The sequence below is a fragment of the Natator depressus genome, chromosome 13 (genome assembly GCF_965152275.1).
Source record: "Natator depressus isolate rNatDep1 chromosome 13, rNatDep2.hap1, whole genome shotgun sequence".
NCBI classification, from domain to species: domain Eukaryota; kingdom Metazoa; phylum Chordata; order Testudines; family Cheloniidae; genus Natator; species Natator depressus.
Window position 1 is genome coordinate 4657001 of NC_134246.1, and position 25454 is coordinate 4682454.

Here is a 25454-nt window from a genome sequence, read left to right on the forward strand (position 1 = left end):
GCGCAGGTGGAGCGTCACTCGTGCCGGACCCCTCCCGCTGCGCTGCCTTGAGGGCCCGCTCTCACTGCGCCAGCCAGCAGGGAGGGGACGCCGCGGGTGGAGCCCTGCCCGGTCAAGCCAGGGAGAGGAAGGGGAGCTCTCCCTCTGCGGTTAGCAGTTCCCCGATCCCCCTGTTGCTGTCACAGAGCTGAGGGCCCGGTTCAAGCCCCTCGAAGGGAGCTGGAAAATCACCCATTGGGAAGTCACCAGGGTCCAAGCAGCCTTGGAAATCACAGCAGGGGAACTAAGATATGTCAGGGCAGCGCTTGGAGCTCTGCTGCACAAGCCTGCATCATCGTGACAGAGAAACAGCCCCCCAGCTCCAGCCTCACCCGGCAGAAGGGAATTTATCACAATCTCCTCTTCTAGTGTGCGTTTCCCCTACAGTTCAACGGGATCATCGGCGGGAGATCGTAATTTACCTGGTAGCAAGGGTCTGCCACTGAAAAGGGGCCCATACAGCCAGAGCCAGTAATGGGTACAGGCACGAGAAGTTTGGTTCAAAGACCCATCAATGGGGGAGGGAAATTTTATGCCTATGGTCACCCTTCTTTTGACACCAGGGTCAGCACTCTGCTGAGCAACAGCAGATATCAGGGCCTTGCAGCTCAGCTTCCCACTGGTATCAAAGACGTGGTGTCTGAGTATATGTGTAACTTATACATATAGACCAGTCCTGGAACAGAGGTGGTCAGCCAGCATGCAGGGAGCAACTCTGCCTCAAAAGCTGATCTCAAACTGCTGCTTACACAACTCCCTCTCCAAGGACCACTTCCTCGATGCAGAACCGTGCAGAACAAAAAAAACACTACCACAGTGTACGTCTTCCCAAGACTAAGCATTCGCGTGCACACTAAGAAAAATATCATGGAAGACTATGTGTAACAGTGTCACCTAGTGACACTTGCCCTACTAACATTAAATATATTTAGGCTTGGCAGAATTTGATTTTTTTGGTATAATTTCACCGGGTACTATTGATGTTTATTTTTAAGCTTTATTTATTTTTATCCATTTAAATTTTCACAGTTGCAGGAATGTATGGAGGGGTCAGACTAATTATTTAATGAGAGCAGATGTTGAGATTCAAAAAGTTAAAGCTTTATAACTATTAAACATGAACTGTCAACATCACATGTCAAACATCCAAGGTAAAAATCCTTAAATCAAACTCTTATAAGTTCTCAGGAAGCATTTTTCTTATTTTATCTAGCTGTAAATTTCAATGATCATTGCTGGGAATATTTATTTTGTGTGTGTGTGGTGAAATCGACGTTTACTGAAAAAAATCTTATTCTTCCAAGCCTAAATCTATCCCTAACCTAATGGAATGAACGGGTGACAGCCTCTACATTGCAAAATCTGAATATAGCCCTCCCTCCAATGCACCTTCAGAGACACTCATGAAGCCACTAGAAATCCAGGTCAACTGAGACACTGTAGTTCCTGAGCTGGGAGCCCAGTCAGGATGGGCCAACTTTTCATTCTCCAGGCAAAGGTCCAGTTCACAATCTGCCTGTGGAACTCACTGCCACAAGAGGTCAGAGAGTCCAATATAGCAGCTGATTCTCTTTTTAAAGGGCTGGATAAACTTGTGCCCAACATCAGGATCAGTAAGGTGGGGGAAGGGATAATCCAAGCTAAACTTCAGGCACGCACTGCTCATCATGGGTCAGGAGGGAATTCTATCTATCCAGGTTCTTATTGGATCCTATCAGCATAGCCTCTGAGTGCCCTCCCCGTCTCTTCTGTACACAGCATTGCTAGGGCTCCTTCACGTCCTGCAAAGAGTCAGGGAACGGCCATTTCCAGAGACAGGACATCAGGCTTTATGGGCCTTAGGTCTGATCTGTTGCATCTGAGCCAACGCAGCCTTAATCAGCCACTTCCTGTATCTCAGCAAGTGCAATTCACACATCTGTTCTCATGCCCGCGAGATCCATTCTGTTCTAAAATTCACTTGTACTAGTAGATCCCACTCTTTTGCCAGGGCGCTATTTCCTAAGCTCAAGTTTAAAAGGATGCGGAGGAGATTCGAGTGGCTAGTGACAATGGCAGAGACCTATTAGGATGTGACAGAATGTAACTCGTGGGCACTGGCTGGCTAATGCTGGAAGTGGACCAAACACAGCAGGTCGCCCATGGCGGCTCCAAGTCACAGCGCTGCCTTTAAGTAGGAAAAGCAAGAACGATCTCTCTCTCCCCCCAGGAAATACTCCTCTGGGGCCACATCTACACTTGGAGATAGGGGTGCGATTCCCAGCTCACGCAGACATGTTCCTGCTAGCTCCCATGAGCTGGCATGCTAAAAATAGAAGCGTAACCACGGCAGTGAGTAGTGGCATGGACTAGCCGTAAACCTGCCTGACCCCCATGGGTATGTTCTTGGGTAGGCTAGCTAGCCCACAGGCCATTCTCTGATGCCTGTTCTACCCCAGCTATGCTGTCTGTAACACGCTAGCTTGATGAGAGCTAGTGCGGCTTTGTGAGCTGGGAATCACATCCCTCGCTCCAAGTGAGATTCACCCAGCTGACCACTGGATGTCATTATTGCTCCAGACAAGCAGATCGCGAGAGTGCACTGAACAATAAAGCAAAGCTTCTAGATGAAAGCAGGCAGACACATTCGGGTTTGTACACAGCTTGGCCTCTCATGTTACATTTTTCAAGTATTGCGTTAGGGCTCATAAAAAAAAAGGAACTTGCAGCCCTGGCAAGGATCAGATAAGCTTGCAGTTGCTGGACCAGCTCATCCTAGCAAACGGACTGCAATGTGTAGAGATTACAGAGACTAGGAGAATAGAATTGTGCCAGATTTAGTGGTGTTTTTGTGCAGTGGACAGTTGCCACCAGGAATTAGATTGTAACCAATAAACTCATTACACCGGGTACCAAATCACCAGCCTCCACATCTCTATAGATGGGTTAGAGCATTAGCCTGTGTTTCTCCCAACGTCCTTCCACTTGGCTTTGTAATCGTTAGCAGCTGAAGCCCATTGAGATCCTACAGTAAACTCCTACAGCAATCAGGAATACATCTGCTGAAAGCATCCATCTCCCTGGCCCCAGACATCAGAGACCATTAGGGGGAAGATTCCATCTTTCCTTCCTCTCCCCGCATGCATGTGGATGGAGAGCAGGAGGTGGGGAGGCGTACAGCAAGGAATGCTTCCCGACAGCTCCTACTTTCCCAGCCAGGACGTGAGACGAAGCCGTGAGACCCTCTTGGCTTTGCCTCTGCAGCCCATCATCCTTCTAAAGGACCCTTTCTCACCTCCAGGAGCTCCTTGTCCGCAAAAGCCATGATGCCTTCAAAGATAATCACGTTGGCGCCGTACAGTGTTTTCTGGGAGGAAACAGAAGGAAATTGGTCAAACCCAATGCAGTTAGTAAGAGAACGAAAGGAGAAAAATACTCCACCGGAGGGAGAGATGATAAAGGAGCATGAAGTTCAGCACAAAAGGAAGGATTTGAATGCCCTGGGAATCTGGGGTCAATTAAGGCCCCATTGCTGGGCCCCAACGAGTGGGCGCTGGAAAAGTGCCGCTGGGACACTGGACATGACAAGGGCACCCCCCTTACAGTAGAAACGGCGATGGAAAAGACCAACCTATGAATGATATCAGAGGGTCCAGCCCCTTACGAGACACCATCCCCAGAGAGAGGATGCATCAGATAAAGGGAGCAGCACCTGGTCTCCCACATGTTTCCACGCAAGAGACGAGGCTGCTGTGTTTCTTTTAAATTGATCTTCAAGCCAAAGAAGGAAGGAAAGTGCTCAGCCTGACTGGGGACTGAACAAGCCCATTACGGAGGAGGCCTCTTCTATATTGCTTATGAATACCAGTCCCAAGATGGGTGCTTCCCCTAAAGAGACTGTCTTTTCATTTCTCCTTCCCCGCGCTGGGAAATCTCACCCACTCAAAGCCTTTCCATGTAAAATCTCTGCCCCCCTCCCTCAAGACTGTATGCTGCAGATACCATCCCCTCTGCAAGGGGGTCTGGATCGAATTCCCTTCAGATCTTCTCGGTGCTATTCCTCACATTGACGGCCGGGGTCAGTGTTGCATAATCTACAGCTCTCCCTACTGTAACCAATTGAGAGACAAGTGCTCACACACACCTGCTCCTGTCCCTGGGCAGCTGGGACCAGAGACCTGCTCTGTCGACTCCAAAACCATGGGCTTCTACCCTTGAGCTAATGGGGAACTCCCTTTGCTGCCAGTAGCAGTAGATCCTTTATCTTTTGTTTGTCAGCCACTAGATGACAGCATTGCTCCCTCCCTTATACACACAAAGCCAGCCCATTCGCGGAGAGCACACTGCCACTGCTGGGTTCCTACCAAGCCAGGCACCAGAAACAGACACCATATGTTCCATACGGCAATGTGACCACTAGGCTGGGATCTTGGGTTTTCAGTCTATGGTGTTTGAAAGGGATGGGACTTTTAGTCTGAAGATGCAGGTGCATTATCCCTCTTCCCATCTCAGGATAGCCCCCCCCACCCCCAGCACACGAATCACCCCTCACCCCCAGGCCCCATCAGTCCCTTTGTGTCCTCGTACCCATTCCTTCTTCCGGCTATGGGTGGTGAAGTCGTAGATGGGGATCGTTACGCTCTTGCCTTGCTTGAGTTTCTTCAGGGTGGAGATGATCAAGTCAAAGTCGAAGGCGTCGGGGTGGTCAAAGTTGAAGTCGTTGCTGGCCGCCTGCTCCTGCTGCTGTTTGGTGAGCACCTACCCGAGACAGGAGAGGGAGCTGCAGGGTTCATTGTACACCGTCAAAGCAGAGAGCGCCACAGCCTGGGAAGCCTGAGCCAGGAGCCACGTGGGCTGTGCTACGGACAGTGCTGCGTGCGTGCGGATGCACGTCCCTGACACATGAGAGAGCAGGACGACGGCCAAACTGTGAAGAATTGTCCTAGAGCCAGGGATTCCCTGGGTCTCCTACCCTGACAGGCAGAAGCAGCTTGGCTTGCTGGCCCGTATCGCGGGGCGTGGGCTGCAGCTGACGAGACCCTAGCCCTTTTATTTCTAGGGAAGAGGGACGATGGCCCACTGGTTAGGGTTTCATCCCAGGGCTGGCCCTTTCTGAGAGTCTGGATGCACGGGGCTTGGGCAAATGGGGGAGGGGGCAGCTCCCCAGACATTGACCCCTCCCCCTGCGGCTGGGAGCAATGGGGGCAGGAATGAGGGAGTGCAGAGCTTCCTGCAACTCAGGGGAGGTTCCCGGAGGTGGGTCCGACCTGGCCCTGGGAGTGGCCCATGCAGGGGAAGAGGAAGTCCTTTTCCCTCTCCAGCCCAGCCAGGACTAGCAGCTGGAGGCCGGTGTATAGCAGGGGCCGCCAGCTCCAGGCCCAGCACTCGGGGGTTAAAAGGGCCTTGGGGCAGGCTGTGTGTGTGACCACAGCACCCCCCTGACCACGGCGCCCACCTATAAGGCTGGCCCTGTGGCTCTCAAGAGATGTGGGTTCAAATCCTTGCTCTGCCACAGCCCTTCCTAATGGAGGACAGAGGCACAGATAGACTGAGTGCCTTCCTCACCCATCAGCCAAGGTCAAGTTTCTCTGTGCCTCAGTTCCCCATGTGTAAAACAGGGATGACAGCAATTCCTTAGCTCACAGGGCTTTATGAATCTTGAATGCATTAAAGACAGAGACACGCTTGGGCCCTACAGCAGTGGGGGTTCAATCGAAACAACACTTGTGTCGTTCAACTAACACAGCTCAGTCCCGACCACGTTAGTCCAGCCTGGTCCCCTGGTAACCGAGACAGAGGCCTAATGCAGGCGGGATTTGTGCAAGCGCCAGTGGCATGGTTCGGTCATCGCTCCTGATGCAGCCAGGCCACAGACACACACTCGAAAGAGTCGCCTGCCTCCCCCTGACCTGTTCTGCCGAGGGCGCCGGCACACCCCATTCAGCAGGACGGGGAGGACTCCGGAGGGCAGAGGCCAGAGGGGACAAACACCTGAGCCGGCTGTGGGCTAAGGAGCTGGCGGCGGCTCACCTTGTAGAAAGAGTCCATGGAGAGCAGGACCACCCAGGGGACATCTAAAGCTTCGATGATCATTCTGGCCACGGTGGTCTTTCCAGAAGCACTGCCCCCTCCCAAGCCTGATGGGGGGAGAGACAGAGCGAGTAGCATGAAGCAAACGTACCAGCAGCCCGACCTTCCAAGCTCAATTAACGCTGGCAGATCTCGCCGGGCTGCACTTGACAAACGAATGATTCCGTCATTACAAGTAACTGGGGACGGCGAAGCCCTTCAGCCGAGAATCACTGGGTTAGGAGGAGAGCCAGCATTCGAACCAGCCCGGAGAGAGTCCTGGTATCGGTCACACACGGCAGTAAAAAATAAACTCCTCCCACAAGCACGAGGTGCAAACAGGGGGACATTGCTGAGAGAGAGAGCGAGCCCCACCCCTCCTCTGCCCTGGCTATTTGGAGCATCAGCTCATGAGGGCATCGCTCGTTATGTGTACACACAGCAGCCAAAGGCATGAGACCCTTATCTCAGTGGGGTCTTTGGGCACCACCGTAATACAAACAGATACGTCCAATGCACCAATGTCTGTCACTCCGCAACATACTGGGGGGGGGGTGTCCCCCAAGTTCTAGGGTGCGTACGCAGGGGGTCACTCTGTGACCACGGTGACTGGTAGGACAGCAGATCCGCCCCACTCCCCTGCGGTCCTGTATTTATAGATTCCAAAGCCAGAAGGGACCATTGGGATCATCTAGTCCAGGGGCGGCCAAACTTTTTGGGCCGAGGGCCGCGACGGGTTTCTGAAATTGTGTGGAGGGCCGGTTAGGGGAGGCTGTGCCTCCGCAAACAGCCAGGCATGGCCCAACCCCTGCCCCCATCTGACCCCCGCGAGGACCCCTGCCCCATCCACCACCACCCCCTGCTCTCGGTCCCCTGACCACCCCGCAACTCCCCGCCCCTAACTGCTCCTCGCTGCCCCATCCAACCCCCCCCCCTTGACTTACCCCTGCCCCATCCAACCACCCCTTCTCTCTGACCGCCCCCAGACCCCTCGCCCCTAACTGCTCCCTGCCCCAACTGCCCCCCACCACCCCATTCAACCCCCTCTCTCCTACCTGACTGCCCCCCAGAACCCCTGCCCCCATCCAACCACCCCTTCTCCCTGTCCCCTGACCACCCCCCTGCCACCCCATCCAACCCCTCCTCTCCTTCCTGACTGCCCCCCGGGACCCTTGCCCCCATTCAACCCCCATTCCCTGCCCTCTGACCGTCCCGACCCCTATCCATGCCCCTGACAACCCCCCAAACTCCTCTGCCCTCTATCCCCCCCTCCCCGGTCCCCTTACCGCGCTGCCTGGAGCACTGGTGGCTGGCAGCGCGGCTGCACCAGGAGAGGCAGCCAGGGCAGACGGGGCTCTGCAGCCCCGCCGCCCGGAGCATTGCGCCACGTGGTGGCATGGGAGGGGGGACAGCCTCCCGGGCCAGGAGCTCAGGGGCTGGGCAGGATGGTCCCGCGGGCTGGATGTGGCCCGTAGTTTGCTCACCTCTGGTCTAGTCTGACCTCCCGTAGAACACAGGCCAGAGCATAATTCCTAGAGGATTGTAGCTTTCAGCTGCCCACGGAGAAAGACAAGGACCCTAAGGGAGCAGTCGCTAAGACAGACTAATCAGAGCCCCCCCCCTCAGTTGGAGAAGTGTGGAGGCCCAAGCTTGGGAACCCAGCTGGAGTCTCTGGCATGGTAGCGAAGTGTGCTAGTGAGGCGGGAGCCATCTCCGAGAGATGCACTGTTGCAAAGGACCCTATGCCAAGCTCCAACCAAGATCCCTGCTATGGCAGCTGCGAGGGACAGCGCGACCTGAAGGGACACACACCGCACCAGCCCTCAGCAAAGAGCCTCTGAAGCCACCCTCCGGCCGTTAACGCCTGAGAGGCCTGCGCTCGGAAAGCTCCCAGCAGATGCCTTACCGATGACAAAGGCCTCTTTGGACTGCGTCCCGTGCTCGTTGTACCATGGCGGCCGCCCGGCTGTGTAGATCGTCCTTTTGCTCGTCCGCAGCAGGGGCGGCTCGGATTTGCACTGGCTGGTGGTCCGTTTCCGGGGCGGCCTCGCAGCACCCACCGCAGGGTACAGTCTGTCTAAGGATTCCGCTCCGCTGGTGCTAGGAGACGGGAAGAAGAAGAAGAAGAAGAAACCTGGTCACCTGGGGCAACATTTGCAGCGGGGGCCCCCCGATCTGTGAGGGCATCCCCTTGAGAGGCTGAAACTGACGCACTGACTTGAAAAGAGGCCAGAGGGATTAAGGATAAACTGTGTTCTCCTGAACTCACCCAGGGGAAGGAACACAGCTGGGTTAATGACGAACCCTCCTCTCCCAGCCACCGTGCAATCTCCGCAGTGGATTCTGCGGCAGTTCTTCGCATTGCCAGTGGGATGGAACAGACCAGAGGAGGGCCCTGCCCAAAGCATTGCATTAACCCACTGCCTACAGGGCGCTCCGGGGTCTGACAGGCTTGGGAAACAGGCTATCTGGTAACAGGGAATTGCCCCAAGTTCTGGCCCTGACTAGTGCCATCAGCAGCAAGCTGCCATTCGGGGTAAGTGTCTCTAGTGGATAGAGGGGCCTGGGGCTCAAGACCCCTGGACTCTCTTCCTGGCTGTGCCAGGCTTCTTGTGTGACCTCAGGCCAGTCGCTCAACCATTACATGCCTCAGTTTGCCCATGTGTAAAAACTTGCCTGCTGGTACCTCACCCAGGGTGCAGAGGGACGTTTGCTGGTGAAAGCTTCTGAGATCCTCCCCAGTGAAGGGGCTACACAAGCACATAGCATTGGTAAGTGCCACGATGGAGACATTCTCCTCTCGAAAGCTCTCTCAGCAAGCAGTGAATTCTGTGTTATCCATGTGCCAGGGTAAGAACACTTCTGTTCTTTAGCCTGGCCTGAAGCAGCCCAGACGTGTTTACACTACTGTGGAGAACACACAAGTGTCTATATTAGGCCACGTACTCCCACACCTTAACACACGCACCTCTTCAAGCAATACCTCCTCCTTCCCCTTCCCCCGTTAGCCACTCCCAAACTGCCCCTCACCGGCCTGCCCTGAACTGCCCTCTTGAATTTCATCTCATTCAGATTTTCTCTCTTCAGGGCAGGGAATGTGTGCCCAGGGTTATAAAGTGCTGCGGAAATTCAGTGTTTATGTATTTAATAATGATTATTCTTTGCCTTGCAGTAGAACCTAGAGGTCCCACAAGCATGGCTCAGGACCCCCCAGTGCCAGGCGCTGTACACACATTGAACAAAAAACGGTCCCTGCCCCGAAGAGCTTACAATCCACGTAATACCAACACATGGCAACCCCCCGGGTTAGCAGACACCAGACCCACTCCCCCAAGTGAGAAGGCAGAGGGGTTCATGGGGGCAAAGAAAAGATCACCCATCTAAAGAGATCAAAAATAGCCAGGCACAGACAGGAGACTCCCCTCCTTCCCCGACAGCAGGGTGGTGCGTGGTGGGTTGTATTTTTAACCCCTCCATCTGCCGAGAAGTGGCGGTCTGGCTGCAGCCAGTGCATTTCCAGCCCTTCTGGCCTCACAGCGGGAGGGGGACGCAGGCTGCTGTAGTCCAATCACATGAGCCCCTGGGGAGGGGAGCGCGAGAGGTGGGTGTGTGAGCGTGCCCTGTGCTGCGCTGCTAAGTGCCGCCTCCTCCTCTCACCAGCTGCTGCAGCAGGAGGGGGGGAACCAAGTCCTTTCGCACTTGGTCGCCCCGTGGCAGAGGTGCCGAGATAAACTGCAGCCGGCCAGGAGATAAGCTGCAGCCGGCGCTGCCAGGTCGACGTGCCACGGATGGAACAGATTATTTCTATCAGATCCTGCCGACTCTGGCCTCGCTGCTCCTCACGCTTTCCATTTCCGAGGCTTGGGGGGACCTTTCCTCCCTCTTAAGTACACGTAAGGGGATAACAACAGCACCAGCAGGCGCTGCCTGGGCAGAGAAGCAGGCTTAGCACCGCCTGCCCCCTCTCCTGGGTCCTAGTGGAGAAAGACCAGAGCTGGCGTGGGAACAGTAGAAAGTGAGGGCCACTGGCTCATTCCTGGAGAGAGCTACTACTCTTTCTTCTCCTACCTAGGATCCAAGCTATTCCTGAGACCCCTGACCATACAAAGGGGGCAAGGGTCCTCTCAGCCTTCCCCGTACAGACCCCCTTCCGCGTGGCAACCTGGGGAGATCAAGGAGGCCACGACACCTGACACTGCTCCCCCACCCTTGGGGGGCCCCATCCTAGAGGCCAGCCGCAAAGCCATCACCCTTGCAGAGCGAATTGGCAAGCGTCACCAACCATTTGTAGATCAAGATTGGGTGTTTTTCTAAAAGATCTGCTCTAACTCAAAGAGAAATTATCCGGGGGACGTCCTATGGCTAGAGTTATCCAGGCGGTCAGACTCGATTGTCACAACTGTCCCTTCTGGCCTAGACAGGTGGGGAACCAGCAGATAAGTGGGGCACCGAAGGATGGACGCTAGAGCTGGCGTGGCCACCACCTTTGTCTCTTGGAACACCATTCTTTGCAGGACAAGCCTGCCGTGGAGCTGCCCAGGTCTATTAGCAGGACACAGAAGGAACTGGAGACAAAGAGGTGCTTTGGACATCAAGCGTCTCACCCCCACCCCACTTCCTGACCCCAGCTGATTTGCTGAAGGGGTCAAAGAGTGGGAGAAAACGGCCAGGCCACAAAAGGCAGGCAGAGGAAATCACCCTGCGCAGGACAGGAAATCTGGGGATCCCCTCTCGCTATGTTCACTGTGCTGGGGTGACCCCCCACTTATTTCCAGGGGCTCACCCCACAGCATGATTTCAATACCATCCTATTTCTATGCTGTACTCTCTTTAAGAAGCGAGATGGGGACCAGGGGCTGGGGGCGGTGGAAAAGGTGTGTGTTTGCAGACAAGATGATCTTTAAGTGAGTTCAGAAAGGCAGCAGAGTCATGCAGGGTGAACGGGCTCCTGGAAGGTGGAGCAGCTCCCAGCCCTCTGCGGACTCACTCTAAACCCTTTTGGTCTCTGATCAGTTCTGGCTGTAACCTTTCAAACCCTGCTTGAGAGGCTCAGTGGCAGGCAACCAGCCAAGGGATTAGAGAGATCATCTACCTGGCTCGGCATTTAACAACATGCCAGCATCCATCTCCCAGTGAAACTCTCGCCCAGCTTCAGAGGAGATGAGCATTCAGCATTCACCAATCCCACAGCGTGAAGGCGCCTGCCGCCCACATGGAGCTGTTTCTGATGGTGGTGACAAGTTTTTTCTTTCCTATTGGCTTGACGGCCCTTTTCCCCCCCAACTACTTTTGGGGTTTTCCCCCACCTCGCAAACACCAATTCACCCCCACCTCTCCCTTTCCCCAACTCCCTGGGGTCTGAATGGAGCAGAAACAGAACCATCTCGCCTTTAACAACTTTTACATCATCCGGACGGTAACAGCAGGACGGACCCCTGGCAGTACCAACTGTGGCAGTCAGGTTCTGGTGGACATGGCATGGTAGCCGCTGCAGATCCAACACGAAGAGCATGATCCTTTGAGTCCAACACCAAGGGACTGGCTTGGGGTTTTTTATATTTCTTGGTTACCCAGTGGTAAGTTTTTATGGGTTTGTTTGGTTTTTTTTAAGCTTTTTCTCCCAACCTGCTTATAACAATTTTAAATCTGGTCAAAGTTTGGTCTGAAAACCCTCAGCAAAAGCACAAATGAAAGTTTAAATGTTAAAAGCACCTGCTGCAGCTACACAGAATGAACAGTGAAGAGGTGTAAATCTTGCTGTCTTAGCTAGCAGGAGAAAGGGCTGGTGGGTAAGGCAAAGGGCCAGGAATCAAGCAATCCAGGTTCAGTTCCCAGCTCCATCACGGATTCCCTGCATGACCTTGAGTGACTCACGTAGCCTTTCTGGGCTTCAGATAACAGCTGTCCTTCCTTTTCTCTGTTTCCTCTATTTAGGTCACATCTGACCAGAGAATGATGTGGGCAGCCCCTGCCTCTCCTTTACTTCAATGGAGTTGCATCCAGGTGCAGGAATCTGCCCACACAGAAACGTCCAGAACAGAGAATTAAAAACCATGATCACAAACAGGTGAGGCCGACAGGGGAAGTCCACTAGACTGTATCAACTTGAAGGACTCCTTCCCGCCTAGAGAACGCGCGAAAAGCACAGACAGCCCGCCCAGGCATTCTGTTCTGCTCTCCTCTGGGGGTCCCTGAAGCAGCAATTAAACAGTGCCCGCGATTCCCTGAGCGGTGCTGACACCGGAGAAGGATGCTGGTGCGTAAACAGAGACGTTCCAGCTCGATAAAAACAAAGATGACGAAGGCGCGATTGTTATTTACCAGGGAGGGGAAAATGATCGTTTCATCTACATTCCAAACGCAGCTCTCTGGGTGGGGATGGATATGATGCTGAAGCGGCGAAGGGAGTTTTACCGATGGAGAACACAGGATCCTGTCTACCAGAGCCCTTCTCACTCTCAGTATCAGCGATACCATTGTGAGACTAGTGGGCAACTTCAGCTGGGCTCTGGGCAGGTGCAGGGCTCTCTGGGCAGGGTGGGGTTCTAGGTAGTAAGCTTGGCAGGGCAGGGATTGTCTCATCCTCAGTGGCAGTGTTTGTCCCGTGGGGGCCTCCTGCACAGCTCAGTTCTGGGCCCTACCTGTGACCTCACACGCACAGCGTGGGCAAGATCACGCCGTACGGAGGGCACCATTTTGAGCCCCGGCCGGCACTGAGAACAGAGCAGCTGACACCTGGCGGGTCGGATCTGGCTTTCAGAGGGCCCTTCGCTGCCTTGGGACCCCTGCAGTTGGCGCAGATGCCTAACATTACAACTGCTCCTACTCTTTCAAACCATTAGGAGCCCAGCACAGTGAAACCCCTGTCCCCCCAGAGCCGGGCAGCCTCTGGGCCAGCAGCATCAGTCTGGGTGTGAGAGGGGGATCAGGGCTGGAGCAGGGGGTTGGGGTGCTCCCCCAGAGCACCCGCAGCCCCCTGGCCTAAGTTTTAGTTAGGGGTATACAGTAAAAGTCATGGACAGGTCATGGGGCTGTGAATATTTTTTTTACTGCCTGTGACTTGTCCATGACTTTTACTAAAAATACCCGTGACTAAAATGTAGCCTTACTTATACCTCAATCTTGCCTACTTAGATTGTAAGAGGTTTGCAGAAGGGACAGTCTTACCACGTGTGTACAGCATTCAAACAGAATAATAATTCGTTGTCTTGCAGTGGCGCCTAGCAACACTAGTAATAGAACAGGAGCCCATTGTGCTAGGCGCTGTACAAACACAGAACAAACAATGGTTCCCTGCCTCAAAGAGCAAATAATCTAAGTGGGGCCCTGATATTGGCTGGCTGTAACATGAAACAGCAACAAGCCTGGGCATTTAGCACACACAATCCTGCCCCTTAGGCAAGGGGGCTATAGTCATTTCTGGGTAATGGCCCAAGGCCATATGAAAGGTATTTGTAAAAAGAAAATTTGTATTTTGTATTAGGAAGAAGAAATTGGGCCTTGAGGTTTCTGGAGAGATTTGAAATAATTTGATTCAGAACGATCACTTATGACATCTACACTGCTTGGCTTACGTTGCTGGAAGTTGGAATTACAACAGTAGGCCATATTAAAGGACTGCCCGGTCCGGGAGTTGCAGGGGAGCACTCTAGCATTGCTCCAGGTGCTTTGTGGGGTGTGGCGGGTCCTCAGAAAGCATTTCAAAGCCTATGGGGCACTATAGCATCGCTCAGTTCTAAAGACATCTACCGTTGTCTGGGTACCACACCTGGCCCAACAGGGTCCTGCTCTGCAACTGGGGCCCCAAGGCACCATCGCAACGCCACCAGTAAATAACGACTAATGCAAGGTCATCCTCCCCAGAACTGCTCACCAAATTGTAGATCCTGAAATAGGCACAAAGTGAAGCCCATTGGCTCAGCAATGACTAGGAAAGCCCAGCGTTAATGCCACCTACACAACGCGAAGGGGATTGGTCTTGGTTGTAGATTTCTCCCCACGGTGACGTGCCCACAGTTCTACGGGTAACGTTTCTAAAAGTAACTAAGTGACCTCGCAGCCGAAGTCTTGTCGAAAACCAGCAGGACTCAGGCTTCGACATAACATTTCAAAAGAACCCGGGGGTGGAATCCTGGTTCCACCCATGGTCAATGGGACTTTTGCTGGTGGCTTCAACAAAGCCAGAACTTCAGTCTATATCTGAAGCATAATGGTCTGGAGAACGGAAGAGACCAGGAACGATCCTTTTACTGTCTCCCCTGTTGGTCTTCAGCTTAGACCTCAAAGAAGGGCTCTGATACATCGGGGATACCCCACCCCCTTCAGTGGCTCCCCAACTTGGGCCTTCTCATTGCTATTCCCAAAGGAGGGGAGTGGAGACACACCAGGGACAAGTAACCCCTCCTCTTTCTCGGCTGCTCCCTAACGTACAGCCTGGTGGGACACGTCCCCTCTGCGGGAGCTTGTTTCCAATGAAGTCAATCCAGGAAGCCACAGGGGAACGACACAGCCCACCATGGTATGTTGTCTTGGGTGGGACAGGGAGATGGAATTTCCAGTTAAAAACAAAGCGTCACATCAGCCCAAAAACGCTACAAGAGTTTAATACGAGGAAGGCTGGGCACCTCCCAAATGTATTTGGGTAATGCATAGTGTGGCCTAGTAACTTGTGCACTGGACTGGGACTCAGGAGACCTGTGTTCTGTTCCTGCCAGGAGACCTTGGACAAGTCACTTCCTCTCTCCATGCCTCATGCCCCCCATCTGTAAAATGGGGAGAATGATCCTAACCCCTCCCCCCTCCCCAAACGCTTTGAGATCTGTGATGAGAAGAGCCAGGTATGAAGAGTGTGAAATTATTATTTGCTGCTGGATAGACAGAGAAGTTTCCTCTCCTTCCTTGCTGCCCTTTGCCCCATCCCCTCCTACTCAGAGACACGGGGATTCTGGATAAACCAGGGAAGTATTATTTCAGCTTTTAACATTAAACCTGACCAGATGAAGGATAGAGACATGCTCTGGCTACACAGCCCTGGATGCTCATCACAACACTCCCAACCTCACAAAATTCTCTCCTGTCTCTGCAGATTCCTTCTGATTCTCAACCACAATCCTTCCTCCAAACAGGACTCCAGATTAAATCCCGCCCACCTAATCCCACTTGCCCTGACCGGGGGAGGGGAGAGCAAGCCCCAGGGATAATTCCAATTCCTTTACCAGTGTGAAACACCACAGTGCAATTCGTTCACCGGTGTCCCACAAAGCTGTCTGTTGATCTTGGAGAGTAAATCAACTGCACTCCTGTTGGTGATTGATTTGTTAGCCCCACTCTGCTGCAAGATGGGAATTAGTTGTGGAAATTAATCCTGGCACAAACTAATGTAGCTTTTCTTTGTCACTCAATTTACTCATCATACAGGGGGGACAGGAGAAGGATGCTTCCAATTTTAGTTCAGACTTTGCCCCTTGTCTCAGGTAGTCCTAGGGTTTCCCCCTTTTAAAATTTAGTTCTTTCTATCCCAATGCATTTTGTGCTTCAAACTGCCATTGATTAGTTTTAGGACCAGCTGGCATCATGGACAAGATCAGACGGGTTGAGAGGCCAAAGAGAAGACACACACCCCCACCCGAAGGTTGGGCCACTTAAAAAGGCAGCAGGTTTAATTTTCAGTAGGAAAAAGAGTTCACACACTTCCCAAACACTCCCAACCTGGGGGAAAAAAAAATCACAGTTTCTCCTTCCCCCTAACAGCCAGTAAAGCTCCTGACCTTGGATCCAAAGCCAGTGAGTTAAAGGGGAATCCCACCCCTGTTTGCAACATGCTAACCCTAACCATTGAGCCAGACTCTCTTCCCAGCTATCTTCCTCCCCCGCCATAACAATAGCCACCCCTAAATCCTGCAGCAAGAGGAGCTGTTTTGCACAGGTTTCACCGTGTCCTGGGCAAAGCTGCTCTCTCTCTCCCAGCTGCTGTCTCCAATTTCCCAGCCCTCTGACAAACAGGCACGGTGCTTTCAGGTCTAGAGGTGCTACGAATTCATTCGCAGGCAAACAGGGATTTAAAAAAAAAACAAAAAACAACAAAAAAAACAAAGCAACCAAACTACGACACTCACCTGCCTTCAGCCCCGAGGGCCCAGCAGCCAGATATCCCGACACCCGCATACATTGGGGGGCTGCTCATTCCACCCAGCTGCTGCAGAATCAGTCTCTAGTGGGGGGCAAGGGAGGGATGGGTTTCAGGAGTTTAGCGCGCGTGTGTGTGTGTGTGTGTGTGTGTGTGTGTGTGTGTGTGTGTGTGTGTGTGTGTGTATTTTTTGGCTTGCCTGTCACATGGCCGCCTGAACGGCACTAACGTTGTAACAGGGCTGCCATGTGAATGAAGCACTCTGGAGAAATGACACCAACGTAGTCCTGCGTGGGGCTATTCCCTGCCCCCAGAGAGCCCGTGGGGCTGGAGGAAGGGTTTCAGACACTCAGCACGGTTTGCTTTGAAATCTTAGGGGGCTGGGGTGTTAGTGAAGGGCTGGGCAAGGAAGCCAGCGGGAGGAGAGAAAGCACCAGCAGCAGAGTCCCGGAGCGGCCAGCACGCCTGGGAAGAGGATCACTTATCCTGGAGATTATGTTCATTACCTGATATTAATAGCACGGACGTTGTTTAAAAAAAAAGACAGCAGCACCTCCTCTTCCCCCCACCCCTCACTCCGACCGACAGACCCGCGGCTTGGGACAGGGCTCACTCACCTGCTGCTGACATTCAGAGTCTGGGCTCACTGGGGGAAGCCGCGAGGATGCCCCACTGCTGGGGTAAGTGACGGGCCGACTCCCCCAGCCCAGCAATTGTAGCAGTGTCTGGATAAAGAGAGCTGCAGCTGCAGCTGGGGGGGAGCCGGGGTCCTTCGGAACGGATCAGAGCGAGTGGATTAGCTGGCCCATCCCATTGCTAGGGCAGATAGTCTCCCCCTAGGGAATGAGTAGACTAATACCCAAACAAGAGCCAGTGGGGACAGAAGAGACTCTCTGTGCTAAGCAGCCGATCACCAGAAGCTGAGCCGGGGTATTAATATTGCCCTGGCATTCCTGGGGCGGACCCCAGCTCTGCAGGGGAGGGAGCCAGCAGCCCCTAGCCTTCTGGCTTTTGGCTACAAATTCAAATTCACTCTGAGCAGGGAAGTTATGACGAGCTCCCAGCTTGTGGCCGAGCCTGTTGCTGGAGGTGGATCTGCAGCTGCGGAGGTCTCCTGATATCCCCTGACCTGCCTCCAGCCCCAGCATAAACAAGTCTGTGAAACTCAACACCCCCTGCCATGGGTAACCACGCAAACAAGACACCCCCTCACACGCCCCTCGCCCCCCATGCACGAGGCCGCTGCATTCTGCACTCTCAGCCATCCTGCTGCCAGGTGCTTTACGCCAGCCCTGCCATTTCGACAGCAATTTTCCACCCGCTGCTCCTCTCCCAGCTTAACACATCCTCCCGGCAGAGAGAACAACACGGGACGGAGCCGTACATGGGGAAAGGCATGGGGCCATGTGGCTGGGCCTGGGGAAATACCTGACTGCCAGCAGGTGCCAAGGGGCAGCCGAGGCATGAATGAGCATCGGAGTACAGGAAGAGGGGAATTAGCAAACTGAACACAGGGAGTGAGGGGAAGTGTGAAGGGGGGAGGATTCTAGGCAAAGGACCACAGACGGGCTGGCACAGCAGAGCTGGTAAGGGTTGGGGGACTAGGAGCATCAGGATATAGAAGCGTTCAGCCACTTAGCAGCAGGTGTCTGGTGCAACATACGGGCTGTATACACCTTCCCAGGGCACATGAGAGCCTGCCAGGCTGTGTGCCACACATCCGGGCCTTGCTCCGAGGTCACCGGTGTACGTAAGGCTGATGTGTCACCAAAGCAAAAGGGACGTTACTCGAACAAAGAGAAAAGACAACAAGTTTGGGGTAAACACCCATAATAATTAGGGACTTTCACCCCTCACATGGGCAGTGATTATGATCCAGATTATGAATATTAAATAAGCTTTCCCTGCCGCCCCACAACCCAGATTGATCAGAACTGGGGTCCTGATTTGCTCCCCTGGACAGACTTTCTGATCAAGTTTTTCCTTTGTTTTGCACCCATAACAGCTGCCTCCGGCCAACCCTCCCTAGGAATTCTGGGTTTGACTTTTGACAACCTAAGTGCTTTGAAAAATGGAGCCGCCAGGCTGTGGGGAAGAAGGGGGCCAAGAGGTGTGTTTGGAGAGCGGGAAGGGCAGACCAAAAGAAGGCTCGGAGCAGAGGGGCTATTCCGTACACCTGAGGGGACAGGCATTGAGCATTTGCTCCAAGTGTGCCAGGAACGTGGGTTTTAAGAACACTGCAGCCCTGTCCAGCACAAGGGGCCCTCGATCCTGTTTGGGGCCCTTCAGGCACCAGTGCAATACAGACAACTTTTGTGAGTGACCTTTAAAGGCCGTAACGCACCTCTCTGAGCTGGTTTCCTTTGCTGAGGCAGGTACGACACTTCAGGTGTCTGCTTTTCAGGAGCCACCACCCCGACTGGTCCACGCAAGCTGTGGGGTCTGAAAGCCCAACTGCAACGGTCTCTGATATTTCAACACTCAATGGCCTGCTGCACTGGTCTCTGGAGACAAAGGCCCAACTCCGAAACAAACAGGAGTGTGCACGAGAGTGGGTGAATAGGATTTCGGGGCACTGGGATCCTAGTCTAGTATGGAGGACACATAACAATAGCACCAATGCCCAACAGCTAGATTAACAGAAGAGAATGTTACCCTGAAATATGTATCAAATCACTAACACTTGGACCAATGAGGACGTGTAAAGAAACAGACAAAAAGAAACTGCCCCAAACCCCTGCTTGAAATAACAGTAAAACTGCGACACACAGCCACAGGGAAGGGAATTCAAAGGTAAAGATGACAATGCGGCCCTAACTCAAGCCATTATACTGAGCCTTCCCCACTAAATAATGATGCCAATCGCACGGCAGAGTGGGTGAACTTCAAAGGAACACGCGGAGAACTTTTCCCGCGCTGTAATTTTATTTTAAACTCCCCCGTGTCTGTAAAGCCCTTTCAGAAGTTTAAAAATAAAATCTTTCCCTGGTGATTTCTATTCTTTCCCATTAAAGAAAAAGACATACAAAGCTGGAGCCCTCCCCACCAATGCTTCATTGTTCTTTACAGCGAACATCAGAGCCTTTTTCCGGTCTTTGTCTCAATGGCCAAATGACGGGGCTTTCACCTATTCTCCTGACAGAGTCTACTCCGCAGTCTAATCTAGCTCCTAATTTAGTAAGAGTCAGACAAAATCGCCTTTCTTCATTCTATGCTGTGGTTGTTTTAAAAGCATGCCAACAACAACATTCTCCATCTTTGCAAATCCTCTTGGACTCTGAACAAAGACTCAGTGGCTGTACACAAGAGGAGTGCATCAAATCAAATCTAGTCTGAAGGCAGTTCTAAGGACTGCACTTTCTGGCAACATAGACTGCCTTCCAAAGAGCTCGCGGACCTTCAGGAAGAGTCTGAAAGGAATGATCAACAGCACTGTCCACCCCAAGCAATATAGCTGCATTCACACTAGGAAGAGCTTTGCTTCCATCCCATACCGATATTCCTTTACTGCCAAAGTGCTTCCGGTGTAGATGTGGCCCAGGAGGGCTAGAAACTTACTTTTAAAAAGAAATGCAAGCCGAGAATCTCACGCAAGCAAGTGAGAATGAGGTCCAAGACCTGGGACTTGGAAGCCCTCCCTCCCCTAAATATAGCGGTACAATACAATAATCAGAGCTGGCAACCTGCGTCAGAAGCACCCACGTTTCCTCCAGTCGATTCATCCAGCAGTGGCAACGGGTTAGTTGTGAAAATCAAAGAATGTAGATTTAAAAGAGATTTGAAACAGGTTCTCTTGTTAATTTCGCCCCATTGTTCCTTGACCCTCTTTAAACAATCCCTCGGCCTCCTTAGCATGTGTACCTTTCAGATGCTTGTGAACTTCCCTTTACAGCTGGTTAGGCTGATGGGAGCACAGCAACTCTGCTCTTAGCTGGCCTCACAAGCAGTGTCCGAGTGTAAGATACTGGTCATCATGTCTATATTATATTAGTTCTACGACTGAGAGCCCAACGGCCGTTGGGTGGGTGTAAGTGAAATGCAGATGCTGAGGGAGGGGTGTTCATAAAAGTGGGGGATGGTCTGTGTCTGGTGTTGCACACTGACTATTAAAATGGCCAGACATTATCATAATAGGACATGCACTCAATATAAATGCTAGAGTCACGTCTTCCCAATTTGCCTTCATTCCAGCACGTTCATGCAGATTTTGGGAAAATGCTAATCATTTATTTTTCCTTTAATTTTTAGGATAAAGCTGAAATGAACGAGGGTTCTTCCTGTTTTGGTCACTGTGACCCCAGTCTTACAACTGGATCCACGTGGGCCTTCGTGTCCATACATGACCGCAGCAGGCGACCACCCACGTAGATCCAACTCCAGGATCAGGGCCTGTGTGCGTGAACCAGTTATAGTGGGCCCTGCTATGAATGTAGCATTGGCTCACACCGCTGGCTGGGCAGAACACACTACGTCCTGTATAAACCCTGTCTCATTTATTTCTTCTACTGACCCTTCATGACAGAGTGGTGGATGTCACAATCCAAAAGAGTGGGAGGGTGGGGGGGGAAAAGAGAGAGAGATTCGGGATGTGAAGGACAGCCCCCCACCAGACTGTAACAATTGTACACCACGACTCCAAGCCATTTGGGACCTTATGCGTTTGTCAGGGCCAGATCCTCAGCTGGTGCAAACCGACACAGCTCCATTGAGCCTGGTGGAGCGAGGCTGATTTACCGGTGAAATGACAGCGAGAGAAGGCCTCTGAGACTAACCACCGGCCGGACTGTAGCCCTGCCACCTGCTCAGACTCCTGGGCTGCATTAACACTGAGGAAGGAGCCACCTCTGATCCTTCTTGTCACACCCATCTCTCTCCATGACAGCCCCATCAGTTGCAGCGTAACAGTCTGGCGGCTGGAGCTCCCAGGGCCAAAGCATGAAGGGCCTCTCGTCCTTAGAGGGGGACACCCACCTTTGTCTCTGCACACAGGAGCCTCTGCTCCGGGGCGGGTGCATAGGAGAGACATCAGCAAACAATCAAAGAGTCTAAAGGACACATGCAAGTCCCCTGAACTCCTCTCATGCAGCTGCTGGGTGCCCATCAGACTGAGGCCTCCACTACATTAGAGAAACGTGCACCGGTGTAACCACGTTGTCGTAGTTACGCTGGTGGGGAAAACTCCTAACAAGGATGCATGAGGCTAATAGAAAGCAGGGCTGAAACCAGCAAGTATAACTGGCAAAAGTAAATAACTGTTTTCATGATTGGGACCAAGAACTGAAGCGCTCTGCCTCGCCTAGCAAAAAGCTGAGCGCTGAGCTGTGTGTGCAGAACTGACAGGGTAGACGCGCCTCTTCCCTCACTGAGCCTCCCTAACAACAGAAAGGGAGCAGAGTCCTTCCCCCAGCCCCCCCTGGCCCCCGCCAGCTCATCAGAGCAGCAGCTTCAGCCCAGGAGCAGAAGGGAGGAGCTCGGAAGTAGCGTTCTGCACCCTCCCACTGCCACGACCACCAGAGCGAGACACGTAACTGTGGCTTGGTGCGTGCAGTGCTAACCTGCCCCAAGAACAGGGAAAGGGAGATAGGGATAGAGTCCCGTTCTCCTGGTGAGAGGCAGGACCCAACTCCTGACACTGGCAGAGCCGCTGGTACAGCCAGTCCGGATCACCAGTTGCACAGGATGAAAATGCTCCAGAGTCCAAAGAGTTAAAAAGTTTCCACTCTGCAGCAGCAGCACCTTAATCTGCGGCTCCGGACACGTTTACGGGGATGGCACTAGCACCCCCTAGTGGTAAATGTCCAAATATTTAAATACCACAACAGAGGTCAACGGTACCACCACTTCCTTCTATGGCAACACCATTCCACAATCATGAAGCAACTTGAATGCAAAATTCATGTCCACGGGGAAAAAATGCAGAGTCACTGCTGCTAGCTGAGAAGAGAACCCACGCCTGGCCAGCAAGGAGTGTTCACATAAGGCAAATCATCGAAAGGGGCTCCATTCACTGAAAAATCATGGGCCCGATCCGCCACAAACATACACCGCATTTCCACTGGAGTGACTCCCTTGAGTGTGATGGAATCATTATTCCCCTACACCGGTATAACAGAGGAGAACCAGGCACCGTGGAATAATACACGCACTTTTGTTTATTCTCTGTTAATAACTTTGATTATCAAAGCTCAATGAAGTTCAAAAATAATGCACCCTTCTCACCACAGTTTATGATCTGATCATTTTTGCATTTCTGACAGCTTGGACACAGGAAACCATGAGGTCAGTGTAACTGATACCCGACTACCTGGTTAAAACAGCCATTGTTGTACAACCCAACTACTCATCAGCTTCTCTAGCTATTACTCAGTAATGCACTTCCTTCCTCTGGTAAGCTCATTGTGTTCATAGGCCCCATTTGACAGTTGATGAAACTGAGGCACGAAATGGTTAAGGGCAACGTTTTCAAACGCCGGGGCCTGAGTCTCTCTTTCCCCCCAAGTAAGTGGTCTGTTTGTCACGGACTCAACTGGAAATCAGTGCGTTCAGCATCTCTGAAAAACCTAAGCCCCCAGGTTTGAAAGATTTGGCGTTAGTGACTTGCCCACAGTCACACGTCACGCGGCTGACTAATTTGGAGCAGAACACATGGGAACTCTGGACATCCCCAGGGGTTTGCTCCAAACACTAGACTAGGGTGCACTGCACTGTAGTAAGCGTTACTTTGCAGCATTTATTATAAATATCGTTTGTAGACACTCATCGTAGAGTTCTGAACATTTCACCTCTAGAGCTGGTATATTCCATGCATGGTCTCAGACCAAAGAATTTTTTTTTTTTTTTTAAAGAAATTTTGACGAAAATCCATCCACCCATTTTTCTGTTATGTGAGTAGGGAAAAAATATACACACCTCTTTTCCAAGATGGCAAATGTTAAGACACTTTTTGCAGTGCATGATATTTGGAAGGGGTGTGTGCACATGTGCAAAAGCACACATGATTTGCAAACAGCTAAACTTTAATATTTTCCAGAAAGCTAATCCTCAGGGCAGTTTAATCTGTTGACCATTTTACAAAGCAACAAGAAGGAAAGTGACTAATTCCTTGGTTTTGTGTATGCAGACTAGAACCCTTTGCTAATGTTGAGGTGTGTGAAACTAACACCCACTTAGAATCTTTCCTCACTGAAAGAGTTCAACACAGAGATCGTTTTCACAGTTTTCAAGATAGCAACAGATAAAGATTTCACAAGTGCAGAAAGGTTCCAGTTGTGTTTATAAACATCAGGTGAAATCCTGACCTCTCTGAAGTCAGTGGGCGTTTTGCCATTGACTTTGGGGAGGGGGGAGGGGGCAGGGCAGGAGAGGGTTTAGAATTTCACCCCAGAAGAACAAACTGCAGATTTTATAACCCTTGCAAGAGCAGTCTGTGATGCATACACTGGTCACCTCTAAATATTTACAGTTGAGATTTGCAAGTAATTAAGGGTACCACACTATTCCCTAATGAGTGCAGGGCATATGATACTATCATTTACAATGTAAAACCGTAAAAAGAAAAGGAGGACTTGTGGCACCTTAGAGACTAACCAATTTATTTGAGCATAAGCTTTTGTGAGCTACAGCTCATTTCATCGGATGCATTCAGTGGATTTCATTTTTTCCACTGAATGCATCCGATGAAGTGAGCTGTAGCTCACAAAAGCTTATGCTCAAATAAATTGGTTAGTCTCTAAGGTGCCACAAGTCCTCCTTTTCTTTTTGTGAATACAGACTAACACGGCTGCTACTCTGAAACCTGTCATAATGTAAAACTGTATGGTTCTGAATAGTGACCCCTGCAAAAAGCATGAAGCCCACTGAGCACTCCACCGTTATCACTGAGCTCATCACAAGCATTTGGAGCTTCATGCGGAGAGCTGAGTTTGAACTCAGTTCTCCTGTACTAGCCCCAGATTCTTGAGTTTAAGAAGAATCTCTACTAGCAACGTAGGGCCTCTGGCACCCAGGCAGCTGAGCAGGCCTGATTCAGCCCAGTACAGGGCAGTGGAAACACAAACACTTTTCACCCTGAAGTATCCCCAGGGCGCTTTCCAAATGCTCTCCATGCTGCCCCACTGAAATGCAGCCAGCTCTGGGGAGGAGGGTGCCTATCAGGTGCACAGCACCTTGCAAGACAGAGACGCAAGGGAAAGTTTGGACAAGCTCCCTAGGGCAAATCCTGCCCCTTGGGAGTGCCGGGGAGATGGTTAGTACCCATGCAGAAGAGACAGATCCACCGCGCTCCGGGGCTCCTCAGAAAGTCCCCACCACAGCAAACTGCAGGGGCAAAGTGGATGCATCTTCAAGCCTTCCCCTTGGAGAGCTCAGGGGAGCTTGTCCTGCCTTGCCTGGACTCCAGCCCCACCAGCCTTGCCCTGGCAACCTACCCCGGCACAAACAAGCCACGGAAACACCCACCTCCTGCACCCCAAAGAGCCCCCAGGGGCCGCCCCTGGCCCCCCAGTGCGCCCTGTTACCTGCTGTCTCCTGGCGCGCCTCTCTCCTCATTCACTCCCTCTCCCCCGCCATCACCGGCGGCTGCAGCCATTGCGCTTCGCGATCAGCTGTTGGGAGAGGGGCTGGGGCGGGACGCTCCCTACGCCCCAGGGCTTCATGGGAGTTGTAGTTCACAGGCGGGAGCGAACGCGCTACTCCCAGAGGCGAGGAGCCCAGGGGTGGACTACAACTCGCCGGAAGGGTGGGAGCCCTTTGCATCATGGGAGTCGTAGTTTTTTGCAGGGGAGGAAACTTAACGACCGTGCAAGGAAAGGAAACTGAAAGGGCGGGTTGGAGGTCATGGGGTGCAGAGCAAGGAGGTGGATGCTGCTGGCCACACAAAGCCCTGTGGTGGGTTTAAATGTAAAAAGAGCTTGCAAAGGACCAGAACGTGCACTAGCGAGCCTGCAAAATGCCGGAGCCGTCCGCCTGCAAAATATTAGAGGGAGAGGACACCGGGCCTGCAAAATACTAGAGCTGCTTACCAGTGAGCCTCCAAAATCAGCCCTGCTAAATGCTGGAGCTGTATAACTTTATACCATGTGCTAAGTCAACAACCAGGCCCTGTGGTAAACGGGAAAAACTGGGGAAAAGGGAGATCTCCCAAAATTGCATGTGAGAGTTAACGTGCTTCGGTGGCACGCTGCACATTCCTTCAGTGCTGAGAGCGCCTTTGAAAACTGCCTCAACGATAATCAGCAATGAG

The 25454-nt window shown here is 52.3% G+C and overlaps 1 protein-coding gene across 4 annotated transcripts in view; it reads right to left on the minus strand.

Annotated features, from left to right (window-relative positions):
• UCKL1 (uridine-cytidine kinase 1 like 1) overlaps positions 1–24838 on the minus strand; it is a 40607-nt gene extending 15769 nt beyond the window's left edge. For 2 of the 4 annotated variants that reach the window (XM_074969481.1, XM_074969482.1), the window contains exons 1-5: positions 24730–24838; positions 7994–8187; positions 6049–6155; positions 4606–4776; positions 3314–3385 (exon numbers count right to left, since the gene is read on the minus strand). In XM_074969481.1, coding sequence (XP_074825582.1) covers positions 3314–3385; positions 4606–4776; positions 6049–6155; positions 7994–8187; positions 24730–24800 — 615 coding nt within the window. In that variant the 5' untranslated portion in view covers positions 24801–24838. Of the gene's footprint in view, positions 1–3313; positions 3386–4605; positions 4777–6048; positions 6156–7993; positions 8188–16202; positions 16305–24729 lie in introns of those variants that run through there. The other 2 variants (XM_074969484.1, XM_074969485.1) reach the window with 1 other exon arrangement.
• Between the last annotated feature and the right edge of the window lie 616 nt (positions 24839–25454).